The 25,254-nt window shown below is 40.3% G+C and overlaps 2 protein-coding genes across 8 annotated transcripts in view; both read left to right on the top strand.

The window, feature by feature from the left end:
• The first annotated feature begins 350 nt into the window (after positions 1-350).
• Positions 351-5,125, top strand: bud23 (BUD23 rRNA methyltransferase and ribosome maturation factor). 2 transcript variants are annotated; one of them, XM_034604089.1, is made up of 12 exons: positions 351-552; positions 708-745; positions 1,436-1,531; positions 1,776-1,858; positions 2,205-2,301; positions 2,392-2,488; positions 2,584-2,634; positions 2,724-2,809; positions 3,080-3,125; positions 3,212-3,270; positions 4,373-4,462; positions 4,654-5,125. In XM_034604089.1, exons 1-12 carry the CDS (start codon positions 505-507, stop codon positions 4,706-4,708), a joined length of 846 nt encoding a protein of 281 aa, XP_034459980.1. In that variant the 5' UTR covers positions 351-504; the 3' UTR covers positions 4,709-5,125. The 2 variants fall into 2 exon arrangements, with proteins under 2 accessions (XP_034459980.1, XP_034459981.1); XM_034604090.1 differs by having other exon boundaries at positions 370-552; positions 1,425-1,531; positions 4,654-4,828.
• Positions 5,126-6,117: 992 nt separating this feature from the next.
• The window catches only part of stx1a (syntaxin 1A (brain)), a 57,504-nt gene continuing 38,367 nt past the window's right edge, over positions 6,118-25,254 (top strand). For 2 of the 6 annotated variants that reach the window (XM_034604379.1, XM_034604376.1), the window contains exons 1-2: positions 6,119-6,536; positions 23,397-23,474. In XM_034604379.1, the coding sequence (XP_034460270.1) occupies positions 6,507-6,536; positions 23,397-23,474 (108 nt within the window). In that variant the 5' untranslated portion in view covers positions 6,119-6,506. Of the gene's footprint in view, positions 6,537-23,396; positions 23,475-25,254 lie in introns of all 6 variants that reach the window. The other 4 variants (XM_034604373.1, XM_034604378.1, XM_034604374.1 and 1 more) reach the window with 4 other exon arrangements.

Genomic DNA, 25,254 nt, shown 5'->3' with positions numbered 1-25,254 from the left:
AGGTTTAATTAAATTACAGTATGCAGCTTAACAATGGCCATGAAACACAAGTACACCTTTTAATCTCATAGTGTCATCTGGAATTGGTCTTAAGTTTATATTGAAATATTTACTGATTATTTAGTTGAAAGCCCTCTGAGTTTTGAAAAATGCTCTACATTTCTTCTTCTTCTTCTTCTTCTTCTTCTTCTTCTTCTTCTTCTTCTTCTTCTTCTTCTTATTATTATTATTAGCAGTAGTAGCAGAATAAGTATAAGTATAATGATGGTAGTAGTAGTTGAAGTAGTAGCAAGTAGATTGTTATGTAGTTCACAGGATACAACAGCAGGTGGCGATATAGGCGTTTATTTACACAGCGTTGCTTTTATTTGACTCGTCGAAGTAGCGTCTTCACGTGTGGACTGAGTCTCTGCCTCCATAACACTCCGCAGGGTTATAACCTGAAATTACAAAACTAATTCTTCACAATCAGATACCGACACACAACCACACACAAGGAGAAACATGGCGTCCAGCTGTCGACGGCCTGAACACTCAGCTCCTCCAGATCTGGTGAGTCTCGAGCTGTGTTGTAGCTGCTAGGCTAACGTTTAGCTTCCGCTGCAGTGTTTGGGGATGTTTAAAGACCTTTAACTGCTGAGTGAAGTTAGCAGCAGTGTTACTGAGCAGTGTGTCCGGGTCCTAATAATGTGCTCACGTCTCCACAGTTCTACAATGAAGCCGAGGCAAAGAAGTACTCTCAGAAGTGAGTCTGCGTGTTACAGTCTTCAGTGTGTGTGTGTGTGTGTGTTTCTGTCGTATTGGCTACCAGTGTACATAGAAGCTGGGTTTTGGGTCAGTGGTTAAGGGTTTGGCAACTAGTGGGTTTGGTTAGTGTTAGAGTAAGTCCCTAAAACATTAATTTATAAAGAGAGAGAGAAGATAAATGTGTGTGGGTGTGTCAGAGCTTAAGTAAAAGTAGCAGTATCTCTGTGTAGAAAATACTCTGTGACAAGTAAAAGTACAAAAGTAAAAGCATAAACACAAGTAAAAATACTATGTTTATTTTTATTATGTTGAATGTCCCATTTCAGAATAATGGAAGGTTTTTTTTGCTGGAATGTAACTATTACTTGTTTGCAGGTAATGAAGCTAGACTAGTATCAACTACTTACTGGGTAGCATATGAATGTCCTCCAGGACCACAAAATTCAAATTTTATCTTATCATACTACTAATCAGAAGTTGCATAGTAACTAATGTTTGAATAATACAAGTACTATATTTGTCTCTAAGTTGTAGTGTATTATAAATGTAAAGTTCCATAAACTTGTACTTTGTTACTAGTGTGTGTGTGACTGTTTACTGTCTTTGTCACGTGTAAATGTTGTATTCCTTCATGTAAGAATGTCTCTACATTTCAAGAAGTCCCGTAAACGATGTAGTTGCTTCACAGCTCTCGAATGATTGAGATCCAGACCCAGATGTCAGAGAGAGCGGTGGAGCTGTTGAACCTGCCAGAGGGAGAGCCGTGCTTCCTGCTCGATGTGGGGTGAGTCACGCTGACTGTTTACATGGACTGCACTGTTCATCTGAATTAGACAAATTCACATTCTAATGCCAGGTTTCTGATAAAATGAATATAAATAGCATCACATAGCTCTATTTGAATGATTGTAAATGTGTGTCACACACCACTTTTTAAAGTTTTAACATAATTCCTCAGAATATTCAGAATAACTGTAATCTTGTATTTGTGATGTGAAGTAATCCGGTCTGTCTGTCCTGTCTCTCAGGTGTGGCTCTGGTCTCAGTGGAGACTACCTCTCAGAGGAGGGACACGTCTGGGTTGGAGTCGACATCAGCACAGCAATGCTGGGTTAGTTTACGAATAATTCAAGAAATCTGTCTGCCGATGTTCTCAGAAGACTTCTCATCCGATCGACTTGCTGTTCATATTTGAAATGTCTTACATTGAAATTGAAAACTCTATTGAAACCCGGCTCATATACTTTTATTTATTTTTGATTTTCTTTACAAAAAGTGAGACTGTGTTTAAGTTTGATGGTTCTGGCAGATTCAACATTAAATCAGAGGCTTATCACTCTGAGTGACCTTTAACTGTGGCACAAAATACTTTATAGTAATAAAAAAATATTTTTTATGCTATGTTCATTTGAGTAATTATGAATTGAAATAAAAATGTAAACGTCTTCCTTTGACAGATGTTGCACTGGACAGAGAAGTTGAAGGAGATCTTTTACTGGGGGACATGGGCCAGGGGATGCCTTTCCGACCTGGCACCTTTGACGGTTGCATCAGGTGAAAATCAAAGCATACTTACTTTTCAAAAAAAAAAACATGAAGTAAATATCTGACTCAGTTTTTTCTTAATGCTTTTCTCCCTGTCAGTATTTCAGCGCTGCAGTGGCTCTGTAATGCCGACAAGAAGTCACACAGTCCTCCAAAGAGACTCTATACCTTCTTCAGTACTCTCTACTCTTCTCTGGTAAGCTTCTATCAGTCAAGTTGACTTCTTAGACAAACATTTAAACATCCATTACCCATATTTTACAGCTTTGCTTACTTCTCTTTGTCTTTCAGTCAAGAGGCTCACGTGCAGTTTTTCAGCTTTATCCCGAGAACTCAGAGCAGGTGAAAATACACTGTGGGCGGTGGATGTAAAATCTAACATTTTATACTGATTCACATACTCACATTCTGTTCTCCTTCCCTCTTTCAAGCTGGAGCTGATCACGACGCAGGCCATGAGAGCAGGTTTCAGTGGAGGAATGGTGGTGGACTATCCCAACAGCAGCAAGGCTAAAAAGTCAGTATCTATGAGAAGCAGGGGCTTTTTTTTTTTTGACACGTTGAGCTGCTCCCCTCTGCATTGATCCCTTGTTAATAGCCTGTGAAATTAGTACCAGTTTACTGGCAACACAACACTAATTAGAACAGAACAACATCCATATTGACTCAACTGTTTCTCATTAGCCTGGTAATGAATTATTACACATTAAAAATGGTTTGCCTGATTTAACTTGTTTTTCTCTCTCTCTGTCTCTCTCACACACACACGCATACATTTTATTTCCAGGTTCTTCTTGTGTCTTTTTGCTGGAGTATCAGGAGTCCTTCCCAAAGTAAGAAACAAAGGACTTATCTTGAGAACAGTTTGATTGGTTTTAGCCAGATTTTAATAACTCTGCTTTTTGTCTGTCATTCTCAGGGATTGGGAATAGCGTCAGACAAAGCTGTTTCAAACCAGGTCCAGTACTCAGGACAAAGGTAATGATCGTCACAAAGCAGGCGAGACGCTGGCTGTGTTTATATGCAGGACACCCATGATTACCAGAAGTAGTCAGATTACTGTGATTTAAAAAAAAAGGTTGTTTGAGAGTTTATATGAAGTGTATTTGTTGGTTGATATGTTTTATTCAGAAATGTACAATGTGATGAGATAGTCCGAGGCCAACTATAATAGAACTAGTATTTTTGCCTCCATGCAGATTGCAGCTGTGGCCAGAGACTTTGTGTTTGAACAAACACATTGTATTTACAAAAAAACTTTCCTAACTGAATTATTGATTGTTTACCTGCCAAAATAGATCTATAGACATATTAGAATAATGGCTGGATTAATTGAATACTCTTTTGATTGACTCTGTATTATTTAATCTTAGATCTGAAACAATATTATTATTTTTGCTTATTTCATATTCTCAAATGTAAGGATTTCCTTTTATTTCTTCTTGCACGATAGTATACTGAATACAGAATGTTTTGTTTTTTGAAATGTACAGAGATTTTGGAATTTGTGAAACATTGCCAACACATTAACATTTTAGCTAGCTCTGGCTAACTCTACAGTACCAGAAACTTCTTCGTTGCTCTAAATACAGCCCTTGCCACTGTCAGAACAGAGCAACTGCTGTTTTGGAGCAGAGAAGAAGAAGTGATTTCCGGGAAAATAAAATTGCAGTTTTATCTTGGTTGAACTAATATTCTTAAAAGACAAAAAATTGGATCTATACAAAGATTTGCATAATTGCAGATGCCTGACCCGATGTTTTGGCAGTAACTGAGGCATTTCTAATGCGCTTATCATTATCGGAACATCTCTATTGAAACTATTCCAGTTTATTTTGAGAGTGAGCAGGTCTTGGTGATGATAAGTGCGGGTTCAGTTATACCTGTGCTGATGAAGCCAAAAGACCAAGAGAAATCTAAAAAGGGCCGTTGTCCTGCCTGATTTAAAAACCCTGTCAGGCCGGTTTTCCTCCCTTTCACATAGTGATGTTCAAGTTTCTCCTTTTTTTGGAAGAGATTTCTCATAAAGAACATTGTGTATTTTAAATGACCTAATCAGCTCCACTTTGTCTTTGTGAAGATGCCGGTTCAAAAACATGAAGGGCAAATCAGGGAAGAAGGGGCGAGATTGGATCTTGGAGAAGAAGGAGAGGAGGAGGAGACAGGGACGGTACGTCAGCATGACTGTGTTTCAAACTCTAATGGGACAAATTAATTTGATTTATTAATTATGTTGTGCTCAATATTCATGTTCTAAATAATGCAATTTAAGTTTGGTTTTAATTGAATCACCTCTGATTATTTGTGTTTTGTGATGCTTGCTGACGCCTCCCCTCTCTGCTGCGTATTTGTCTCCTGCAGGGAAGTTCGAGCCGACACTAAATACACTGGACGTCAGAGAAGACCTAATTTCTAGCTGTGACTCATGCAGCTGGGCCCTCATTAGCTCCCGTCTGTGCCTCCCCACACACAGTCACCTCTGGAGCTACAGAGTGTTTGGACTCTAATAATTTCTCAACTCTTTAATTCAAGTGGACTGGAGAGAGGGAAATGCTATTATGGTCAATTATTTTTATATTTGGTCGAGTGTCTGGGAAATTGTTTCTCACACACGTTGGTAAGACTGCTCTCTCCACGTTCATGCTGGATGGAGAATATTAAGTACATGAACAGACGTGTGCTGCCGTCTGGTGACGCAAGAACAACACAGTCACAGAATTAAAACAATGCTCATAGATTATGCAATGTCATCTTCCATTTCTGGTCAACTGTTGATTGTTTTATCTATAATATTTCATCAATTAAAAATAAACGATTGAAGATTTTTATTGAATTTGCTGCATTGTTTTTTCTACTGGAATATAAAAGAATTTGAGCAACATGGTTTCTCACAATCCTATGATAGAAAAAACACCCTGTAAAGGGGGCATGTAAAATGACAAATATAGTACATGTTCAACTAGAAGAGCACTAAGGCTGATTGGCCACTTCATCGCCAAATTGCCTGTATTGTGGTCAATCCTTATCTGGTACATCTCATCCAACATTTTCAGAAATTTATGAAAATGTCGAAAAATGCTCTTCGTCCCCATTTTAAAGACAGATCTGCCTTTTTATCTGGATCTGCTTGAAATGTTATTGAGTCCACCCCTCAAAATGTCATTAAAACCAGTTCAGTAGCTTTTGAGTAAATAGACAGACAAACAAATGACAATGAAATCACAATTCCAATAGGGTCCTCGCTCTCAGTGCCTCGGGCCCTAATAACATCCTGGCAGGTAATAATAGATAAGTGCTCATTATCTCTAGAACATTGCAGCTAATATAATGAGAAAACATTCAGACTAAAGGAAGTTCACTAAATTACCATCAAACAATGTAAGAAAATGGACTGGTGTATTTGCAATTTAAAGATACAATTTTATTTTTTAACTTCAATTATTATACAAAGAATAAGGGCATGTCATCGTACATCATATTGATTGTGCTCTCTGTTAAAGTCTGCAACATTTCAGATATCTTTTGTGTGGTGTTGCTCAATTATGCCAGAAAAATGGGGGTAGTTTTAAATTGTATGTATCAATATCTTGGAGTTGGGTTATTTACCTGGAAAGCATTGCAAAACGTTTTAAATCAAATTAAAAAGGAAAATATCTTATATCAATATTGGTTTAGCCTTTTTTTTGGTGCACATTTTGGATCATTTAGCTTCTTCTGCTCCTTCCTCAAAGTCCGCACAGTGTGTCCGACAGGGGGCGCTGTTTGCTTGGACACAACACAAGGCACCTGGGCGTTATATCAGCGTGAACGCGCTCAATCAACGAGCACATCCCCCTCAGTGTGTCCGCTCCTGCAACGTCTGTCTCCGGGTAACTTATCTAACGCTCCCACGTTAACGGAACAAAACACCAAACTTCCACAAAGACTTTCTTCCATCTTTAATTTTTGTATACAAGCGTCCATTAGTCCATTGGAGGAGGAGGAAGTTGCGGGTGTGTGATGGGTTAACGGCGGAAGGCCTCACCTGTAGTGCGCGTCACCCGTGGTCCCGCCGCCATCCCTGAGGAGCAGTTGCCGCCGCTAGACGCGCCTCCCCGGCTCGGTCACATCCTCCCGCCCCGCCGCTCCATCACCACCACCACCACCTCCACCACCGCCGCCGCCGCTCTCACCCAGAGGAAGACCGGAGGAACAGGAGCGGAACACGGGGAACCATGAAGGACCGCATGCAAGAACTTCGACACGTAAGTAGAAAACACGCAGCTGCTCCGTGGACGCATGTTCTTCCATTGGTGTGTGTCCAGGAAGCAGAGGTGCAGCTGATGGAGCAACAGTTGTGACTCTCCGGGGTTTTTTATCACCGGCAGCAGCTGCTGAGATTCACCGTGCGTGTGAGCGCGAGCGAAAACCCAGAGATTCCACAGGTTTAATCCAAGTTAAAGTCATTTTCTGCCGCTGAATAACCACCGACATGATTTATGTGTTTACAGGTGGGCTCAGCTTTTCTCTATCGCACTTTTCCTTTAATGGCATTTTACTTGAATTAAAGTGTCATTCAGTTTTATTTTATTAACATGAACACGTTTTCTGTAATTTTTCAGAATTTAAAACCCATCCAGAGAACGTTAGATTACTAATAGTGAGGAAATATGTCACCAGTAAATGAATTTTTGTGTGTGTGTGTGTGTGTGTGTGTGTCGTTGGATCGATCTGGGCTGAACTATTGGTGTGGGATTGGAAATCGGTCCCAGCTCGCCCATTTAACCTTTAAGATGTCTTTCTATATATAAAATGTAATCATTACCCGCTCCAAGCACAATGGTTTGTCCCTTTCCAACATCTGTGTTGTGCACGTGCAGAGAGAAGAGGGGGTTCATCCTGACACAAATTAATCACCTTTTCCAATCCTACATTTGTAAATGAAAATAAAGACTTGGATTATTTGGATTTTAAATGTAAACCTTGTGACAGTTGGAATGATCACGAATATGCAGTATAACATACTTAGATTATGGGATAAAATGAGACCAGGAGGATACATTACTGATTAGATTAATGGAAGAGGAGATTGAAGTGTGTGTGTGTGTGTGTGTGTGTGTGTGTGTGTGTGTGTGTGTGTGTGTGTGTGTGTGTGTGTGTGTGTGTGTGTGTGTGTGTGTGTGTGTGTGTTAAAGTGGCCATTGTCAGAACTGGGTAATTGGCAGTTAAGCTGAGGACATAGAGGGGGAAACAATTTACGACTCCTCAGTTTTCAGGGCAGATCCTGCTATGAATTGGCCTCAAGGGAAACAACCCAGCCCTGCCAATTGTGTGTGTGTGTTCGTTCAGGAGGAGAGGCGTGTCTCCAGGCTGCCATGCTACAGAGAAATAGCCTAAATCTTCCTCATCAGCTTCAGTGAGAAACAGTCAAACCAATATTCAGCCCAAGCGGTTGGAGCAGACAGAAATTATACGTCAGCTGCCGATTCTATTTTCTTTTACGATTCTTGATCTTATCTTTCCCGTCTGAGAAAAGGCAGCTGGATTAGTGTGGAGCTGCACCATTTTCAGACAATCGGGACCAAATAAAATTGAAATAAATTGCAAGTCACAGATGTGTGATTTCTCATCAGCACTGGATTAATGTTGTTCCCCTTCTAAAGCTAATACGGCTCATGGAGATTTTTCTGTGGGTCTGAACAGCACAGTGTAGGATGCACGTTCGATTGTGTTGCAGCTCTGGACTAGAGCTGCAAGTAATTATTATTTTTAATACTGATTCATCCGTCAAATATCGTAAATCAACTGTATAGGGAAAATAGCAAGGACCCGAGATCACATCTTGCTTGTCTGACCAGTAGTATAAATCTTAATATATTTAATTTCTCCTAAAATGACCAGACCCCATTTTCAAGACATTTTCCAAAGTTCATGTCTGAAAACCTTTACTGAGACGTCATCTAGAACACTACAGCTGATGGCATGAACCCACATCTCGCTGCTTCCACATTCCCTCACTGGGCTGCTATTGTTCCTTACATGCTGAATTTTAAGCGGGAAAAGCTGACGGCTGTTATGGAAATATTGTCATTATACATTTTGAATAAATTTCTTTTGGCAGGTCTGTGCAGTTGCTGAGTTGGTGCTTCATTATGTTATAGTTTTCTTAGTTTTGAGAACATATGAGGTTTGTCCCTCTCCAGGAGGTGTGTCCTTATCGTGGTGGGGAGCTGGGTATGTTGCCAGGGAAACAGCTCTTGGTAGGGTCTCCCATGAGGAGGAGAGTGGTCCGTTGTGAGTGGCAAAACTAAAAAGCAGTTCAAAGATGCGAGTGGCAGAGGTAAGGAGAATGTGCAGGTTAGCGTGCTGGTGGCTCAATCTGCATTCATGTGGCCCTACGTGGGTCTCAGCCTGAGGAATATGTTGAATACCCTCGGGAGGCACTAGAGGTTGTGGCAGTGGAAACAGACAACTGAGCTCTCTCTCTAGCCACCACACCTGCAGCACATTAGTGAATGGAAATAAACCGGATGATGGACTTTGTTGTGTTGCTTCGTAAAGACTCGTGTCTACTTTCAAAGTAAAGCTATCCCTGCAGGATGTATTCTGTGTCTCCCAGCTCACTGTTGATGGTCACATTTGGGTTGCAAATCAGCGAAGAGCTGGAAACATAATAGGAGATTTCACTTAAACCATTTTAGACATGAACTCCAGAAAATGTTCAGACAATTGGGTCAGGACTTTCTTTAGAGTTTGCCTTTCACATTTAGATAATGCAGTAGTTCAGACACATTCACAACGTCAGGAAAATCTCAGATGAGAGGAGGTACCAGGGCAGAGCATTCAGCAGGCGGGACGTGATGTGTAATTCTCACTGCACAAATCACATGTTTTTGTTTATAGCACATCGGCCCTTGTCACCCAAAGTTCCCGAATCTCGTTGTCTTTCCAAGTTGACATCTACTTAGGCGTCTTCTACATGTATGGCACCTCTTTTTCATCCTGAGATATTTGTATTCTTTTTGTTTTCCAGTATAATCAACACTTCTACTCACTCACTGAATCCTCCAGATAATATACTGTATTCTCACATGAGCTCACTCTGACATTATCTGGAGTTTTGACTGGGGGTCTGGCAGGAAAGACTCCAGCGATTGTCGGTAACAACTGTCATTTACGGTCCCCTTTGGGTACATCAGGAGTAGGGTGCATGTCGGAAAGCAGCTCTATAAATGGACTCCAATTCTCAATATGCTGGATTCCAGACTTTTTATAACAGGCAGATAATGTGGTTTGGGATCAGACTTTTCATATTTATTTTATATGAAGGCAGGTCAAATTAAATATTAGATATGGCATAAGCCTGCATTTTCAAATGTACAAACCAAACATGGGTGCAGCAAAAGTGAAGAGAACTGAGCTCCTGCAGATTTCACTGCTGCTGTGTCTTTTCATGTGTTTTGGTAGAGTCACACTGCAGGTTTACTCACCCATGTGCTCATGTGTCGTTTTGGCAGGAAATTGAGTTTTGCTCATATTTGTGCGAGGGCGCAGGTTCTGCTCCAGCGTTGCCCATATGCACATAAACCCACTTTATGAGCTCAACACCTGCCCATGACTCTGTTCTCCCAACAGCTCATTAGCCTGCTGCCTGAAGCTGCCAGTCTCAATAACTAAAACGGGCGTACGGCCTCTCGCCTCCCCTCCCCTCGTCCCATCACTCCCAGTCGGCCCAGATGTGATTTAGTGACAGATGGCGGCAGATATGATGCTTTTGTCAGCCGTCTTGAGCTCTGAAACCTGAGGGGGAAACACGCTGCTGTGGTTTTTACAGATTTCACACACCCACAAGGACTGTTACCAATCAGACGTGATTGTTTATCGTTTTGCTGCAGTTACTTATTTTTGGCAGGTGTTATGAACGCTTCACCTGTAACAGGTCGTCTCTCTTTAATATCTCCTCGACGGTTTATCAGCTGTTTTTATTTTACTTTAATCTCTCTATTTGATTGACTATATTTGCCTCTTTTCTCATCTCTGTCTCTTTAATAAATACTTATTTTTTTCTATGATCGGCTCTGTAGTGGTGAGTTCCTCCATATTGCTCTTTGCTCTTTTCCTATCAGTGATTTATCAGATGGGTTCCTGTCCTCCCCTACACTTTTTCCGCTCCTCTCTTCCTCCTGTTTTCTCTGTGCAGCTTTGTTGGTCAGTGTCAGTATTGGTTCAGTGTGTGTGTGCGTGCGCACTAACCTGTGTCACTACCAACTTGGCATTAGAGTGACACATTAACTAATAGGAGGGATGTGGCACACTCAGAGGCCATGTGTGGGTCTTTGGCTCTTTTAGTTCTCCATTCATCTTTTCATTACCCCTCCTCTTTCACATCCATCTCCTCTTTATTGCGCAATTTCTTTACCTCTTATTCTTCTGTCCTTAACCTGATCTTGGCTATTGACATTTCCTCAGTGACACAAACAGTAGCGAGGACAAAGAGCCACTTTGCTTGCTATTGAACAGAACACTGATCCTACAGGGTCAGAGGTTTTATTTGTCCTTGTTCAAAGGCCTCTGTAAGCTCAGGGATCTGTTGTGGGGAAAAAAATGGCTACTCACTGATCCTGACCCACAGATGAGCCTTATCCTATCTATATGGAGGTATAAAGTAGCAGTAAAATGCATTGTCATCGTCCTGTATCGTCACCATGAGAAAGGTGCACATTTACATACAGATAAAGACATTATGCATCAACACATAGAGGCTGCATAATTGCATAAATAAACCATGAAATGAGTGTGACCGATCTGGCTTTTCACCAGGGACTTGTCTGTCTCAGCAAATGAGGTGACAGTTGTAATGATATCCAATATCTGTTGGCTGCTTGTTGTTATTTTTGAAATGTGTGAATTGAACACAACATCCTCATCCATAACAATCAAAGCATGCAACTAGGATGACACTCAGAAGAGTTCATACCTCCGCCAGGGCCCAACATTCCCCTAAAATTGAAATCAAATTGCACTCATTTAGAGATGTCAGTCCCCTATGCTGAATCTAGCAATGTTCTTCACAAAAAAAATCCTCATTCTGCTTTCACACCAAATGCAAAAAGTGAAATTTTGGCGTTGCGTTATTTGCAGGAATTTGGCTGCAGGTTCATTTGTGCTTACTTGCAGTACTCGTGTGAGCAGTGCCAGTACAGGAGTACTTGAGTTCAAATGTTTCATCTCCACATCCATCGTGGTAATGTGTCCTCAAGTCTTTGCGAATACTTGCTTACAAACAATCAAACATACAATCCAACCCACAAACAAACGGACAGGTGCCAAAACATAACCTCCTTGGCAGAAGTAATACGCTCTTATATTCATTGTTGTTTTTGAGTTTTCTATCTTAGATAATTCCTACATTAGAGATCTTCAACATATTATTGTGAGTCTCATTCATTTTAATTCTGCTGTATGACAGATTGGTTGTTGTGATGCGGGTAAAATCTTGTTTACTTCTCATAAACAACAGCAGCTCCCAAAGCTTATGGAGATCCTAAAAATAAATAATGACTGTTCTGTAATCAAACCTCCCCATCTGTTGTGGGAGAATTAGCTTCAGGTCATTTTTGTTGCAGATGCTAAAATTGAATTTATAATGTGCCGACCTTCCCTCTCACATCATCTCTTAATTGATGGCAGCGGAGTGGATCTGTAGCAGCAAAGGCAATGCCTTCTATCACAGATTCCTGTGGGAGATTAGGACCTTTAAACATAATTTGCAACCAAATGAACTGTCATTGACCTCATTAGGGCCTAAGCAGCTCTGTCTGTCTTTCTTTGGTGGTAATATTTTAGAGTACTAATGTAAATCTTTCCATCTTGAGGTTAAAGAAGCACTTATGACTTAACAAGCCGTCCAAATTAAACAACAAAAGACATAATTTGCCATCAGTTGTCCCCAGACTGACGTGTATATATTAACATTTTCTGATCTGTCCTGCAGCCATTTGCTGACATGACTGATGCTGTTGTTCTTGTTGGGAAGACTGTCTCCGTTTAACAGTTTCTCTGAAAAGATTTTGCCATGGCAACCACTGCAAAAGAAGAAACACTGAGTTGATTTGTCAACTGACGAACATTAACTTGTAGAAACTTTGGTAATTGCTTAAGGTATTTTTCAAGCAAAAACATTCCCAGTTTCATTTTCTGCTTTTCTTTGTCATATGTGATAGAAAACTGAAAACCTCAAAGTTCTGATGGTCAAACAAAACAATATGACGAGCTGTAGGAAATTGTACTGCCAACTTTTTTACTATTTTCTGACATTTTAGATAGAGATGTTCCGACATTTTTCCCTTCCTGATACAGATTCTTATACCTGGACTTATGTGTTTGTCTGATAGAGGGTATCGATCCAATACCAATGCTTACATATAAGCATATATAATAACTTGTATATATACAGATATTAATATAACCATGATTTTAACAGCTGTATGCTACAAATCCTGCATAGAAGTGATGATTGCTGTCATTGTTGTGTGGCTTATTGCTGGTCTTGCAATTGGCATCTAGTGCCACTGCTCTAAATTGAAGTCGGTACATGTACATGTTGCCGTTTCACATCTGGGACTTTACACAGTGTTAAATATTGACATTATGACATTTTAGCTAGATTGGCTAACGCTATATTACCGGAAATCACTGCTTCCTCACTGCTCTAAAGACAATACTTGCCAATGGCAGTATAGTGCATCTGCTGTTTTGCAGTGGCGAAGAATAAGTGATATCCAGGAAAAGAAAATTGCTGTTTTATCTAATATACTTTAAAGATGTGGTATCAGATCAGTACATTGAATTTTGTACTCGCCTGGAATTTTCTGCAGTACTGGAGGCATTTCCAATACTGGTATCGGAGCATCTCTAATGAACAAAAAAAAAGAATTCAATAATAAAAGTCTTTAGTTTGACATGTTTATGTATTTGAAAATATTCTATCTCTGCCTCTTTCCAAATTAGTTTTCTGATATTTCTCTTGGCTTTTCTCTGCACTTCCCGTCCATTTGCTCTTTCTTCTCTAATGCTATGCTTCTTTTTCTACACTTCCTATCGTTCCTTGACATCTCTCTCACTCCCTGTCACACCCCCCATATCTGCAATGTAATTGTGTTAGTGGCACATTGGTGCTGTCATAATCCTTCATGGTCAGCGAGTTACAGAGTGAAGCGCTCTGAAAATATTCCACAGGGGGAAGATGGCGAAGAGACTGGGGATGGGCAAAACCACAGCCTATAGCAGTGATGGCAAATCTCTTTTCCCAGCCTGTGATCCGTCATTAAAGTTCAATTGAAGCTTTATGACATTTTCTCACCTACTCCTGCAACGCTCAACACTGGTCGACCACCTGCAGCTGCCTGCACACATCCCCAGGGCAAGCAAGTTTGTGTATGAACATCCGCAGCAGCATGTAATTAATAAAATCCTACCCATCGGCCAATTATGTGCTAACAAGCCAAAATGGAAGTAAGCATCCACTAACTAAGTCTGAAAGGTCAGTCTTCTCATCGTCGAAGTCCCCGCAGCCGACAGAGTTATCTCTGTGAGAGCTGGCAGCTGCAGACATTTGGATTCTGGCCGGAAATTGATTATTATTGATTTTGTGGAAAAAATGTGTTATTATCCCATTGTAAGTAATTATTTAACCTTTAATAGATAGGCGTTTGGTAAATTCTTATTTAATCGTATTTAAATGGCATCACTTTGATGATTAAACTGTTAAAGGTCAGAAAGATGTGAGGAGGCCAAAGGGCTGAGAGGGATGAAAGACATAGCAGGGGAAATGGGAGGAGATCAAGTTGTCATTCTAAATATTTGAATACACATGTAGCAGAATTTGATGTTTTTCTAATGACAAACAAAATATAAAAACATCTAAAGTGCAAGTTTTGGTAAATGAATACCGACGCTGTGGTCTTGAGGAAGGATAGTGAGATGGCGAGGAAGAAAAGATGAACTCAAACTGAAAACGTGACCACGGAGAGCGAGACAAAGGTAACCGAGTCCATGTTGTGTGGGCCTTATGTGCTATAAGAATTCAGCAGCGAAGCAGAAGTACGGAGGAAGGCAAGCGAGAGAGAAGGAGGTGAGACAATGACGGACAGGGAGAATGAGAAAGAAAAGGGAGGATGATTAAAGGGGGAGGACATTAAGGAGGATTGTTAGGGAAAGGAAATTGTTGCGCATGCACACAGTTTGACTCGGTGTGGTGGCAGTGCTTCATCTCGTCTCCCACCCACATTCTTCTTCTTTGTGTATCTGATGGACCCTGTGCTCCGTGGGCAGGGCTGATAAAACCACCTTGTTAACCTCGGCCAGACCTGCGTTTTCACTGGAATGGAAAGCAGCTGAGCCTGAGAAACCTGGGTACTTTCTATTTTTAAACAAAATCAACATATGAAATGTCTCACAGACATTTTAACAAGTACAACTACAAGGAGCAGCCTATCGAAGGGCCTAATTAAATCCAATCGAGATGCACCAATTCATGGAGAGACAGAATATAACAACTGTAGCAAAGAATTTTAACATGCTCTTTAAAGAGTGGGGATCGATTTATTAAATTTCTCTGCGATTTAAATCCAGATAAAACATTTCGGGGAAATTCTGAGCCTGATGATCAGATTAAGTTCCGTTTTTCAGTCTGACATTTCTGCTCATGTTTGCTGTTTCCTGTTTAGGACAGCTGTGATGATGTATCCATTCCGCCAGTGTCATTTTTAGGCAATAGGACATTTTAGCAACCAATTTAAGAGTAGAAATTTCTTTGAATTGACTTAAATCAACCCTGTACAACAGCATCAGCTTTATTTTTTTTTATTTTTCCCATCATAGAAACCGCAGTTAATGAGCACAACACCAGACCTGTTTGAATCATGTGTCTGACATTTTAGCAGCTATTTAGGTGTCTTATCATGTCGTTTTTAATAGATCTCTAAATTTGTGGAAATTTATTTCCACATTTCAGGTCTTGGCGGGAAATTATTTGCAGGAAAATGGGACTGGCAATCAGTCAGCCAGCCAGTCAGTCATCCTATACAGTTTGTGTATAACATCCTTTATAGCCGATTCAGTCTTATCTGCGTACTCCATTTATCCCTTCATGGTCATTTTTACCAACTTTCTGTGAATAGTGTAAAGCAGAGGTATTCTATTGAAATTCATAGTTGGGTTTTTTTTCATGGAGCTGTCGGGAACATAATGTCTATGTAAAAGAGTAAATGATTCAGTGCAATAGGCTATATATTGAAATATTAGATGCATTGATGTGTGTGTGTAATCCACAACTGACTGTCAAACAAAGAAAGTATAATACAATATTTGAAGACTGTCTTTTCATCCCCGTCTCTCATCACACCAACTTCAGTAGTAATGCTCCTTGGAATTCACAGATTTGATTGTCTGAGTGGCATCACATGAGATAAAGCCTAAAATTGGTCTGAGTTTCCTGGGCAGCTAAACCAATACAGTAAAGGCAAGAAAATTGCGCCGGTTAAAAAAAAGCAATGCTCTATTTATATGTCTGGGCCCAGATAGGACAGCACCTGAGTCCAGGTTTGGACTGGGAATAGTGTGCTGAACAGTAGACATTGCATTTAGATCTGAATTTATGTAATTCCAACACAAATCTATTGGGCAAACAGAATTTATTCTCTCCCCTGTCATCGCTCCCACTGTTAGATGTGCTGTACTTCAGAGCATGAATGTGAACATGTGTACAGACAGCAGGGAAGCGCGTCTGGAAGGTAATACAGCACATATAGAACATATTTCAGAGTAATAAGAGTATTGATCTGTATTTTAAAGAGCCAGTTATCAGCAGGGGAGCATTGATCAGCTAGTGCACAATACATTTTATTCCAGCTGAAAAGCATTGGCTGAAATTCATGCTAATGCTCTGAATCAAAGATGGAGACTTGTTGATTTTCTTTGAAGGTTGCTCTTGTTGCTGAGCGAGAACAGTAATGCCAAAGGAACCCCACGAGTTTTGCATTTGCCTTGTTTCCTTTTGGCTCAATCTTATCACTTCCTTTGTCCTCTCGTCACCCACACTTCTCGCTGGTTGTGTAATAGTTCTGTCTCGATAGCACCACACTGACTCCTGCTCTGCCATCAGTCGCTCTTTCACTCCGACAGTTATTCAGTGAGGTGGCCTGAGGGGCAATCAGTCAGTGAGGCTGGTGTGTTGTTTTGTGGCTTTGCTTTGCCTTTTTCTCACAACCACAATATGATGGAAAATTAAATCCTGGCTGCATACGAAGTTACACAATCATTCAGGAGTTACGGAAATATTATAATTCACACTCTGGACCCTTGTATTGATTGTTGTGCTGATCTATTGTATTTTCAGTTAAACCCCTGCATTCATAAGAAGTCTGGCCACGAGGCCTAACGCTGGAGATTTTCTGTGTGATTTGCTGTCGGCTGTTTTCCCGCATAGACTGTAGATCTCTTGGCGTGTAGGTGGTGAATGTCCTGGGGGCTTTAGAATGGGAGCAGGTGAAGACACAGCCATGCCTATTTTTATAAGTGGGGTTGTGTGCATGTGTGTTGTCTTTGTGTCTCTTTGTGAGGACCAGTTTGAGCTTTGGACAGTGAGAATGACGACATTTATAAACAGGAATGACTTGGTTTTCATTTGAGATACATTGTCAAACCCTGGAGACTAAAACTGATGTAGGGGATTCTCGCATACTAGTTGAGATCTCATTTGGCCAGATGTGGTGAAATGCACAAATTCTACAAATACACTGGAGCTGAATGGAAATGTGTTTGTCCCTCTAACTATATTGAAGAATTACATGGCATGTGTCACTCATACTGGATCAAGACTTTTCTGCCGTTTATATTATTTATGAAAACCGTTCCCCGTGAAATCTGAATACTCTTCGAGTATCCAAGAGTATCGAGTATCCAAGACTATTATTCTGGAAAAAAAGTTGTTTAAATCTTTTGAATCTAATGTTTCAATTCTATTAGCACCACAGAATCTAATTTTCCATCCATGTTATTTGGGTGGCATTGGAGTTTATTTTTCTAGAGCAGGGATATAAAAAATTCTGAGTTCCAGATAGAGAGCATTTTGACAAGTCTAAATTAAGTTTCCCCTTTTTCTTCTTTTTGTTAACTCAACCCTTTTCTAACAATTTCAACACACCTGAACAACTGAGCAGCTTTAACACCTGCTTTTCTTTTTCTCTTGAATCCCACCCCCACTTATATTGTTCAGTGACAGAAGTGAGCGCTAGCTTGTCCTGCCAGGATTTTAAATCTAGGATGAAGTGGTGCAGTGTTGTTCCACATTGCTGCTTTTAACAATCACCACAGTCTTTGAACAAATGACACAAACTGTTTTTGGACTGCTTGTTGGAAGAATGAACAAGAATCTGTTTAGTCTTGATTTAAAAAAAAAAAAAACTCTGTTGGCACTGTCTCCCTTTCTTTTACACACATTATCAAAATGCTCATAAGAATTCTGAGATTTGATTGGCTGAGTGGCATCACATGAGATGATTTACAATGAATGCAATTGGTCTGTGAGTTTCCTGGGCGGCTAAACCAGTGCTGTATTGTCTCGAGAAGCTGTGCGGGTGACGACAGACACACTGTCAAAATTTGGCAATTCTCAATGATTTATCAGTTATTGGTCCGGACTGCGGTCGACCTATTAGTGACCCCTGTGCTAGAGGTAGGTGAGAAACTGTGTTTTCTAATTTTAAATTAGATTCAGATTGTACACAATGGATGTTGAGAGATGGTAAAGTTCCATTAACCTTTATAATTGAATACATGAAGACCATTTGCGCTGACAGTATACTGTAGCTTTATATCTCTCTCTACCTCTGTATTATTAAGGGAAATGTATCAGAGAGTTCAGAGGTTTTCTAAGTTGTAATTATGACTTTTGATGTTGACATGAACACAATTTATCAGGCAGAACCTGGAATTGACAGTAGTATACTCCACATACTCCACACACATACCCAGCTTCCTGGAGTATGTGTGTGTATGTGTTCTCTTTACGTCTCTTCTATATTAGCAGATTAATTTACCATATGAGCAGCTTTGCAATTGGAGCATAAGTCAGTCTTTGTTGTTTATATCTTTGTATTTGTCTGCAAAAGGAAACATGAATAAATCTTGTGTGTGTGTGTGTGTGTGTGTGTGTGTGTGTGTGTGTGTGTGTGTGTGTGTGTGTGTGTGTGTGTGTGTGTGTGTGTGTGTGTGTGTGTGTGTGTGTGTGTGTGTGTGTGTGTGTACACATCCATAATGAATGTTGTGTGGCTGTATTATGATAATAAATCTGGTTATGCTCTCTATATTCCTCAGAGCAGCTGACACAAATTTCTGAGTCATTTCTAATGAGACTGCAGGAAGCTGCTTGAATTGGCTGTAGTACAAAGATGCAGGGAAACAGGTCTGCTTTAATATGGAAACACAAAAGGACAATAAAGTCCTGCCCACATGGGTTTCCATCTCTACTTGAACCGTCACTGCTCTTCTCTCCAGTATTCTCAGGTAACAGCGTCTGAATGCATGGTACTTGCAACTGTCTTCCTTCCCTTTCCATTTAAAGATGTAATATGTGACAAACTCTAATTAAAATGTCAAGTAAAGACTTGACCTAAGTGTATCAGAGGCAAATCAACGCCTCCTGTTCACCTCCTATCTGTTCGAGCGAGGCGCTAATAAAACATTTGATTCCTGATGCAAATCTGCGGCGTGGCTTCATGTGGAGTTAGACTTTGGTGAACATTGACCTGCCATATGTGACTGTTCCCTAACCTGACTCTTTATACATCGGCACAGTCTGCATCCTCTTATTGCACATACACTGCCACAGCTTTCAGTAACTGTTGTGCTGCCCTGCTTCTCCTCCTCGTCTTCCCATGCTGACATGAGCCAGCGCAACTAAAAGTCTGGTTTATCTCTCGCTCCCTCTGTCCTGGACAATATTTCCTCCTCCTCCTGTTTACACTGGATGTGCAGACAATGCCTTTTGTCTTCATGGAGCGACTCCCTGCTGGCACAGTGCCTAGAACAACTCTATAATCTAATAAACGGCATAATCAGGCCACTACTCCTGCCGGGGTGTTTTAACCCGAGTGTGAGCCCCAGGGGCTGAGTGCATCGGAGGGTTGTGGCCGTAATGGGGGCCAGCTTGTATACGGCTTGTTCTCGCTGTGTGTTGACCATGTGTTATATATTATCACTGTGTGCATGTATGTTTGTGTGTCTAGCTCAGAGCATGTGCTGTGTGTGGAGTCCAAGACTGTAGGCTGAGTCAAGACTGCAGCGATAAAGGCCTCTCTCAGCCCCCTTGTGGCTCAGCAGGAGCTTTAGATCTGTGTGGGAGTTGGAGGTTTGAGGTGCAGCGCTCAGTCTTCTCTCCTCCTGACCACTCAAAGTAAAACCAGACCAAAGCCCTCCTCTCACTGCAGGGGATGCAGCATCTCTCCATGGAGTCTGAAACACTACGGGTGATCTGGGAGCTTATTCTGATTCCCCGCTTGTCCTCCTCCTCCACCACCTCCTGCTGCTGCTGCTGCTGCCGCCTCTTTTCTCTCTGCTTCTAATAGTCGGCAGTTCCTCAAATGCACCTCGTTTCCACACCAACACCAAAAATGTATTTATTAATAGCAGTTTTGTTCCTAAATGAGACACCAAGTAAACAACATATTGTGTATCTCATTTATATGCCCAACTGTCACAGTTAAACACTTAATTGTTTTGTACAGAATATTTTTAAGGTTGTCTGATGAAGAGAGCAAAACACAATCCAGTTTTTGTGGATTTAGATATTAGCAGGATCACAGTGGCTCTCTATTCTTCTCACTTAAATTTGTGCCAGTTGCCGCACCATCTCCTGCTGAAGTCTGTCTTCTCCGACATTCATCTCAAGAACTGGTTTCTCTTCGACTGTTCTTCTGCCCATTTCCTCCACATCTTCTCCCTGCCTCTGCCTCTGTGCCGACACATCACCTGCTACAGCTCCACAGAATTGATTTTGTGTTTGAGAAAACATTGAACATGCAAGAATTGTCTTGTATCCATCATTTTTTGATAAAATAGCAGACACAAATGTAGTTTAATGTTATCGGTTAAATTTGGTAAATTCATTTTATGGCCATGCAAAATCTTAAAAGGAATATTATTCTGGGACTGTCTAATTGTAGATTTTCAATGCATGCAAAAAACCTACGACTCCTCAAAGACATGGTTCTTTTTTGGACATTCAGAAGAAGCTGTCTCTTCCCTTACATATATAAACAGCTTTGGTGGTACATAAATTGGCATTTCACATTTGGGAAAATAAATTGAAACATCCGAGAACATGGGATGAATTTCAGGCCCCTTTTCTTCTATCTCTTAAAGAAGGATTACGTGGGTTGACTGGTTAATGTGTCTTGTCAGTGGATGTTTCACACAGCAGACATTTCCACTTGTAGTTGGAGAAGCGCTGCTGTCACTAATAACATTAGTGTCCCAGTAAGACATGACAGTGTGACAGTGAGCCAGCATGCACAGCACTAGAGCCTGAAACTGGAGCAGCTAAATGGTTTTCAGCCATCATTCATTTAATTGTTAATTCTATTTATTATTATTGCTTCTCTCTTCTGTGTTAATATGTTGTCTTTAGTATTGGGAAGATGTAGTTTTCAGAGGTGGCCCGTTATATTGGTTGGCTGATATGAGTCTTTCACAGACATATTGGTATCTACATTCATGTTTGTTGATATGTGCCATTATGAAACCTTTTATTAAACAATGCAGAACATTTGTTTATATTTAACTCTTATTTACAGTAATTTATAATAAAGTCTATGATTAAACTGTAAAATATCAAGCCTCATTTACATTTATTGTCATAAGGGGTTGATAATGACATATTGGGAATTATTGCCAAGTAATATTTGTATATATATCATAAAGACTGCATATGATATCAATATGAAATGTTTTACCCCCTAATATCAGAATCTGCATCAGACTCCAAGACATTGGTCCCTACACCAAAATCAAAACCCAACGATATTCCTGTGATCCAATAATGACATGGATCGATTCTGGGCCTGCTCCCTAATTACCTGTGTCTGCATTAAGCAAACATGTATTGGGCAATGGGCATTACTCTCTGCATTCTCAGAACATCCTATTTACTCTCAGTTCTAAATGTCTGAACAGAAATTGGGAAAAGGGCCTTTGCTTATTCTGCACCTGCGACGTGGAATATATTGCAGAAGGACTTGAAGCTCACCATATTGATCTTACTTTACGCCTTAAAACCGGAATTAAAGAACTGGAGGCAGATTCTATGAGATGTTGCTGTTTTTAACTTATCAGGTTGTGTGTTATGCAAGTTTTTTTTTATCTGTGCTATATGTTTTTATCTGTGCTGCTGCCTATCTTGGCCAGGTCTCCCTTGAAAAAGAGATTCTTAATCTTAAATCCTAAATCGTACTTATAACACACAAAGCTTGTTATTATGTCATACATAAAAGTCTTTCCCTGCTTTTGGGACAGGAGAGGATGAAAACTTTACTCCCTCGCTGCAGCACTGATGAGCAAATGGAGCTCATGGGCTGCTAATGGGGAATTGAATTAGTTTGACAGGGGCTAGATGAATGAGATGAGGCCACATGAGATCCCTGCTAATGTAGTGCAATGACTGATATGTGATTAGCAACGAGAACATGTACTTCAGAATGAATCATTGGCTTGATGCCTAAAACTTTGAGAAGTTTTAACTTTATAAGATGAAACAGTAGAACTATAAAGTAGGTATAATGTTTGACAAAATTCTCATTATTTTACAATTCTTTATTTAAATGTCTAGATTAGACCTATGTTATATAGTTTGTTGATTTATGGTTTGGTGACACTTGCATCATCCAATACAACTGAAGATTTTAGGGACTAATCTTCAGACGTAAAAAAATCAACAGGAAAAAAACTTTACATGTCTCCATACTGCTTGTGTGGTGTCATCCAAGTGTCCGTAAACCCGACATTCATATTCGACTCGAAACGAGGTCATTTACACTGTTTTAAGCCTAAAAGTCCACCAGAAGAGGCTAAGCTAGCAGACGTTAGCATTTCCGACGGTCCCTGAATCCACCTTGTCGGAAGATATCATTGGACATTTAGGCTTTGTGTAAATCACGCCCTTTCGAGTCGAATATGAATGTCGGGGCTTGCGGACACTTTGATGACACCACAGGAGCAGAATGGAGACATGTTATGTGTTTTTTCAGATGTTTTTTTCACGTCTGAGGATTAGTCCCTAATATCTTCAGTTGTATTGGATTCGGCTGCTACACTGTATACCCCTGAAACTCTAGAAGTGTTTTGTGGACTCAAACACTTCACCCCCGCCTCCATCGGCATAGGGGTGAGTAGATAATGAGTGAATTTTTTATTTTTGGGTGAACTACCCCTTTAATTCAAGGAAACAGGATGTTTAATTTTGGTTGTTTTGCGTCATGTCCGCTTTCCTCATGGCTTTGCCCATCTCTGCTTTAACTTCCTGGGCAAACGATGTATGGTGAACTGCTAGCCAGTTGGCAGTTTCTTTTCCTTTCACTGTTTGTATTGGTCACTCGTAACGGATCATGATTATTCATTGCTGTTTGTTGTGTAACATGAACAATACTTGAATACATAACCTCATCCGTGAAGCTGAATTGCACCTGAGTTACGTCAGGTAGATTTTCATCGGCAATGGTTGTGAAGACAATAACTCCCATGATCCCACTCAGCTTCAAGACATCAATCAAACTAGGTCTTTTGTTATTATTTTGATTGAGAGACCCCTCAAGGCTGAAGTTTAATATTATGTCTCAATAACAATGATTTCATGATTAACATGTGGTTTTGTGAAATGAAAAAGGGGTTTTGTGACATAAGCTCTAACACACTGCCCCAGCCGAAACAGCGGGTTGGGTTTTTTGTTTTTACATAATGGTTTGACGCAATTCAGTCATGGCCAATGTTAATGTAATGCAAATGTCTTGAATTAATTCATTATTTTACTTTTGTCCATTTTATTTAACTCCACATGTTATGTGTTTTTCTAGGGGAAGGAGACGACAGAGGAAGAGGATGAAGTCGCCGTGGGAATGGAGAAAGGCTTTATGGACGAATTCTTTGAACAGGTTTGTTAATCTCAGTCCTGATCTTTCCTTCCTCCTTCTGTCAGTCACTATTCCTTCCATTCACACACTAACAGGTTTATAGCTGTTTATTATCTTGTCATCTAAAATTAAAGTTGAGGTCGTTTGCACACTACATTCTGCCTAGGGGTCAGTCCTTTTCTGACATTGTCTAATCATGTTCATTTTTCAGAGAGCGAGCTGCAATCACTCTCATGCCTTTTCTTTTCCCAGGGGAGCATTGGTATGCTTTATAGCTGCTGATGTTGTTGCTGGTGTGGCATGGATCATTATGTGTTTTATTTCATTTCAAAAGCACTTTATTGATTCAACGACACAACAATGTACATTCATAGCTCTCCAGTCTCGCCTCTTGTGCGTGATAGACACTCAAGATTAATGACAGCATTTTTTTTTTTTGCGATGAAAGTGCTTACATGTCAAGTGTCTTTAGAAGCCATGCATAGCAGAACCAAAGATGAGGACTTGTTTGAGGAAGTTGATATGGCTGAAACCAGCTGTGAGTAGCATCCTCATCACTACCATCTGACCTCAGACATCTTGTAAAATAGAAGTAGTTCTAGACATTGCATTAGAGAGGCTAGTTTGATACGTGTTAAGTGATTTAGTTCTGCCTGCAAAGGATTTATTATATACATTAAAATGGCCCTTCATAGGAAAAAAAGGTTCCCCACCCTCTGTTCTATATGCATGCATGACTGTATCTATATGCATTTATTCAGGACTGAGTTTTCCTGTACATGCTGTGCACTTGCGCTTGGAACACAAACTGAACATCGTCATAGCTCTCAGAGGGGGGGCCCCAATTTCAGTGTAGTGGCAGTTGACTTCTCCTCCCTAGAGAGATGGAGACCTGCTGTGAATCATCAGCCATATGGAGCTGGTCTGACTTTACTATGTGACATCGTTCTCAGTGAGTAAAGTGGCCTCTGTAATGCCTTTTTAAGAAGCCTGCTTAGTTCATCTCCCACAGCGAGTGGTTTAGAAGTAAAAAGCAGGATAATTCAAAGAAGAGGGCTGAGGTAAACGTTTTTTATTATAATCCATATTAATCAATGTCTATTTAAACTCCTATGTCACTGCTATATCACTTATATTTATCAACTATTCCCTGTGTATATAAAACCTGTGTATACCAATTGATGTACACCGAGTCTTTAACTTTGAAGTATTTAAGTCACAAATGGAACAAAGAGGTTGGTGGGGTGAGGTTGAATTTCATTTGCGAGTTATTAAAAGAGGTCTGACGATCCGCACTTTGATATGTGGGTCGTCAAAGCAACATGGGACCACAAATGCATCATCAAAGTGGCTAAATCATCTGTGACTGAGCTGCAGGTGCATCAATCAATGAAACCCTGTACAGATATTTATTACATCAAGGGGAACCTTTAACAATCAGGGCACCATGTAGAAAATAAAGACAGACATCAACAACAAGAAGCAGCCATCATATATTGTAAATGACCAGCAGGCATGTGATGGAAATACTGAGTATAATATATATGGGTGAAGTTGAGCGAGATGCTGCAATTTTATTTTGCAATTGGCTACAGCCAACAGTAGTCTGTGTTCTGGAGATGAATGAAAGCAGACGAAAGCAGCTAATTCCTCGTAGCTTCATTACACTGGATTCACTCATATGAATTGTGCTAACGCCTGACGGTGGGCGTTCCTGCTGCATGGCGTGATCGTCATATTAGCAACAATAACAGTTTCATGCTTTGGACGCACGTAAATGTAGCCGAGTTTTGTGCTAATG

The sequence above is a fragment of the Hippoglossus hippoglossus genome, chromosome 13 (assembly GCF_009819705.1).
Source record: "Hippoglossus hippoglossus isolate fHipHip1 chromosome 13, fHipHip1.pri, whole genome shotgun sequence".
In the NCBI taxonomy this organism is placed as follows: Eukaryota; Metazoa; Chordata; class Actinopteri; order Pleuronectiformes; family Pleuronectidae; genus Hippoglossus; species Hippoglossus hippoglossus.
Note: the sequence above shows the minus strand (reverse complement) of the source record. Positions and strands in the feature narration are given on the sequence as shown.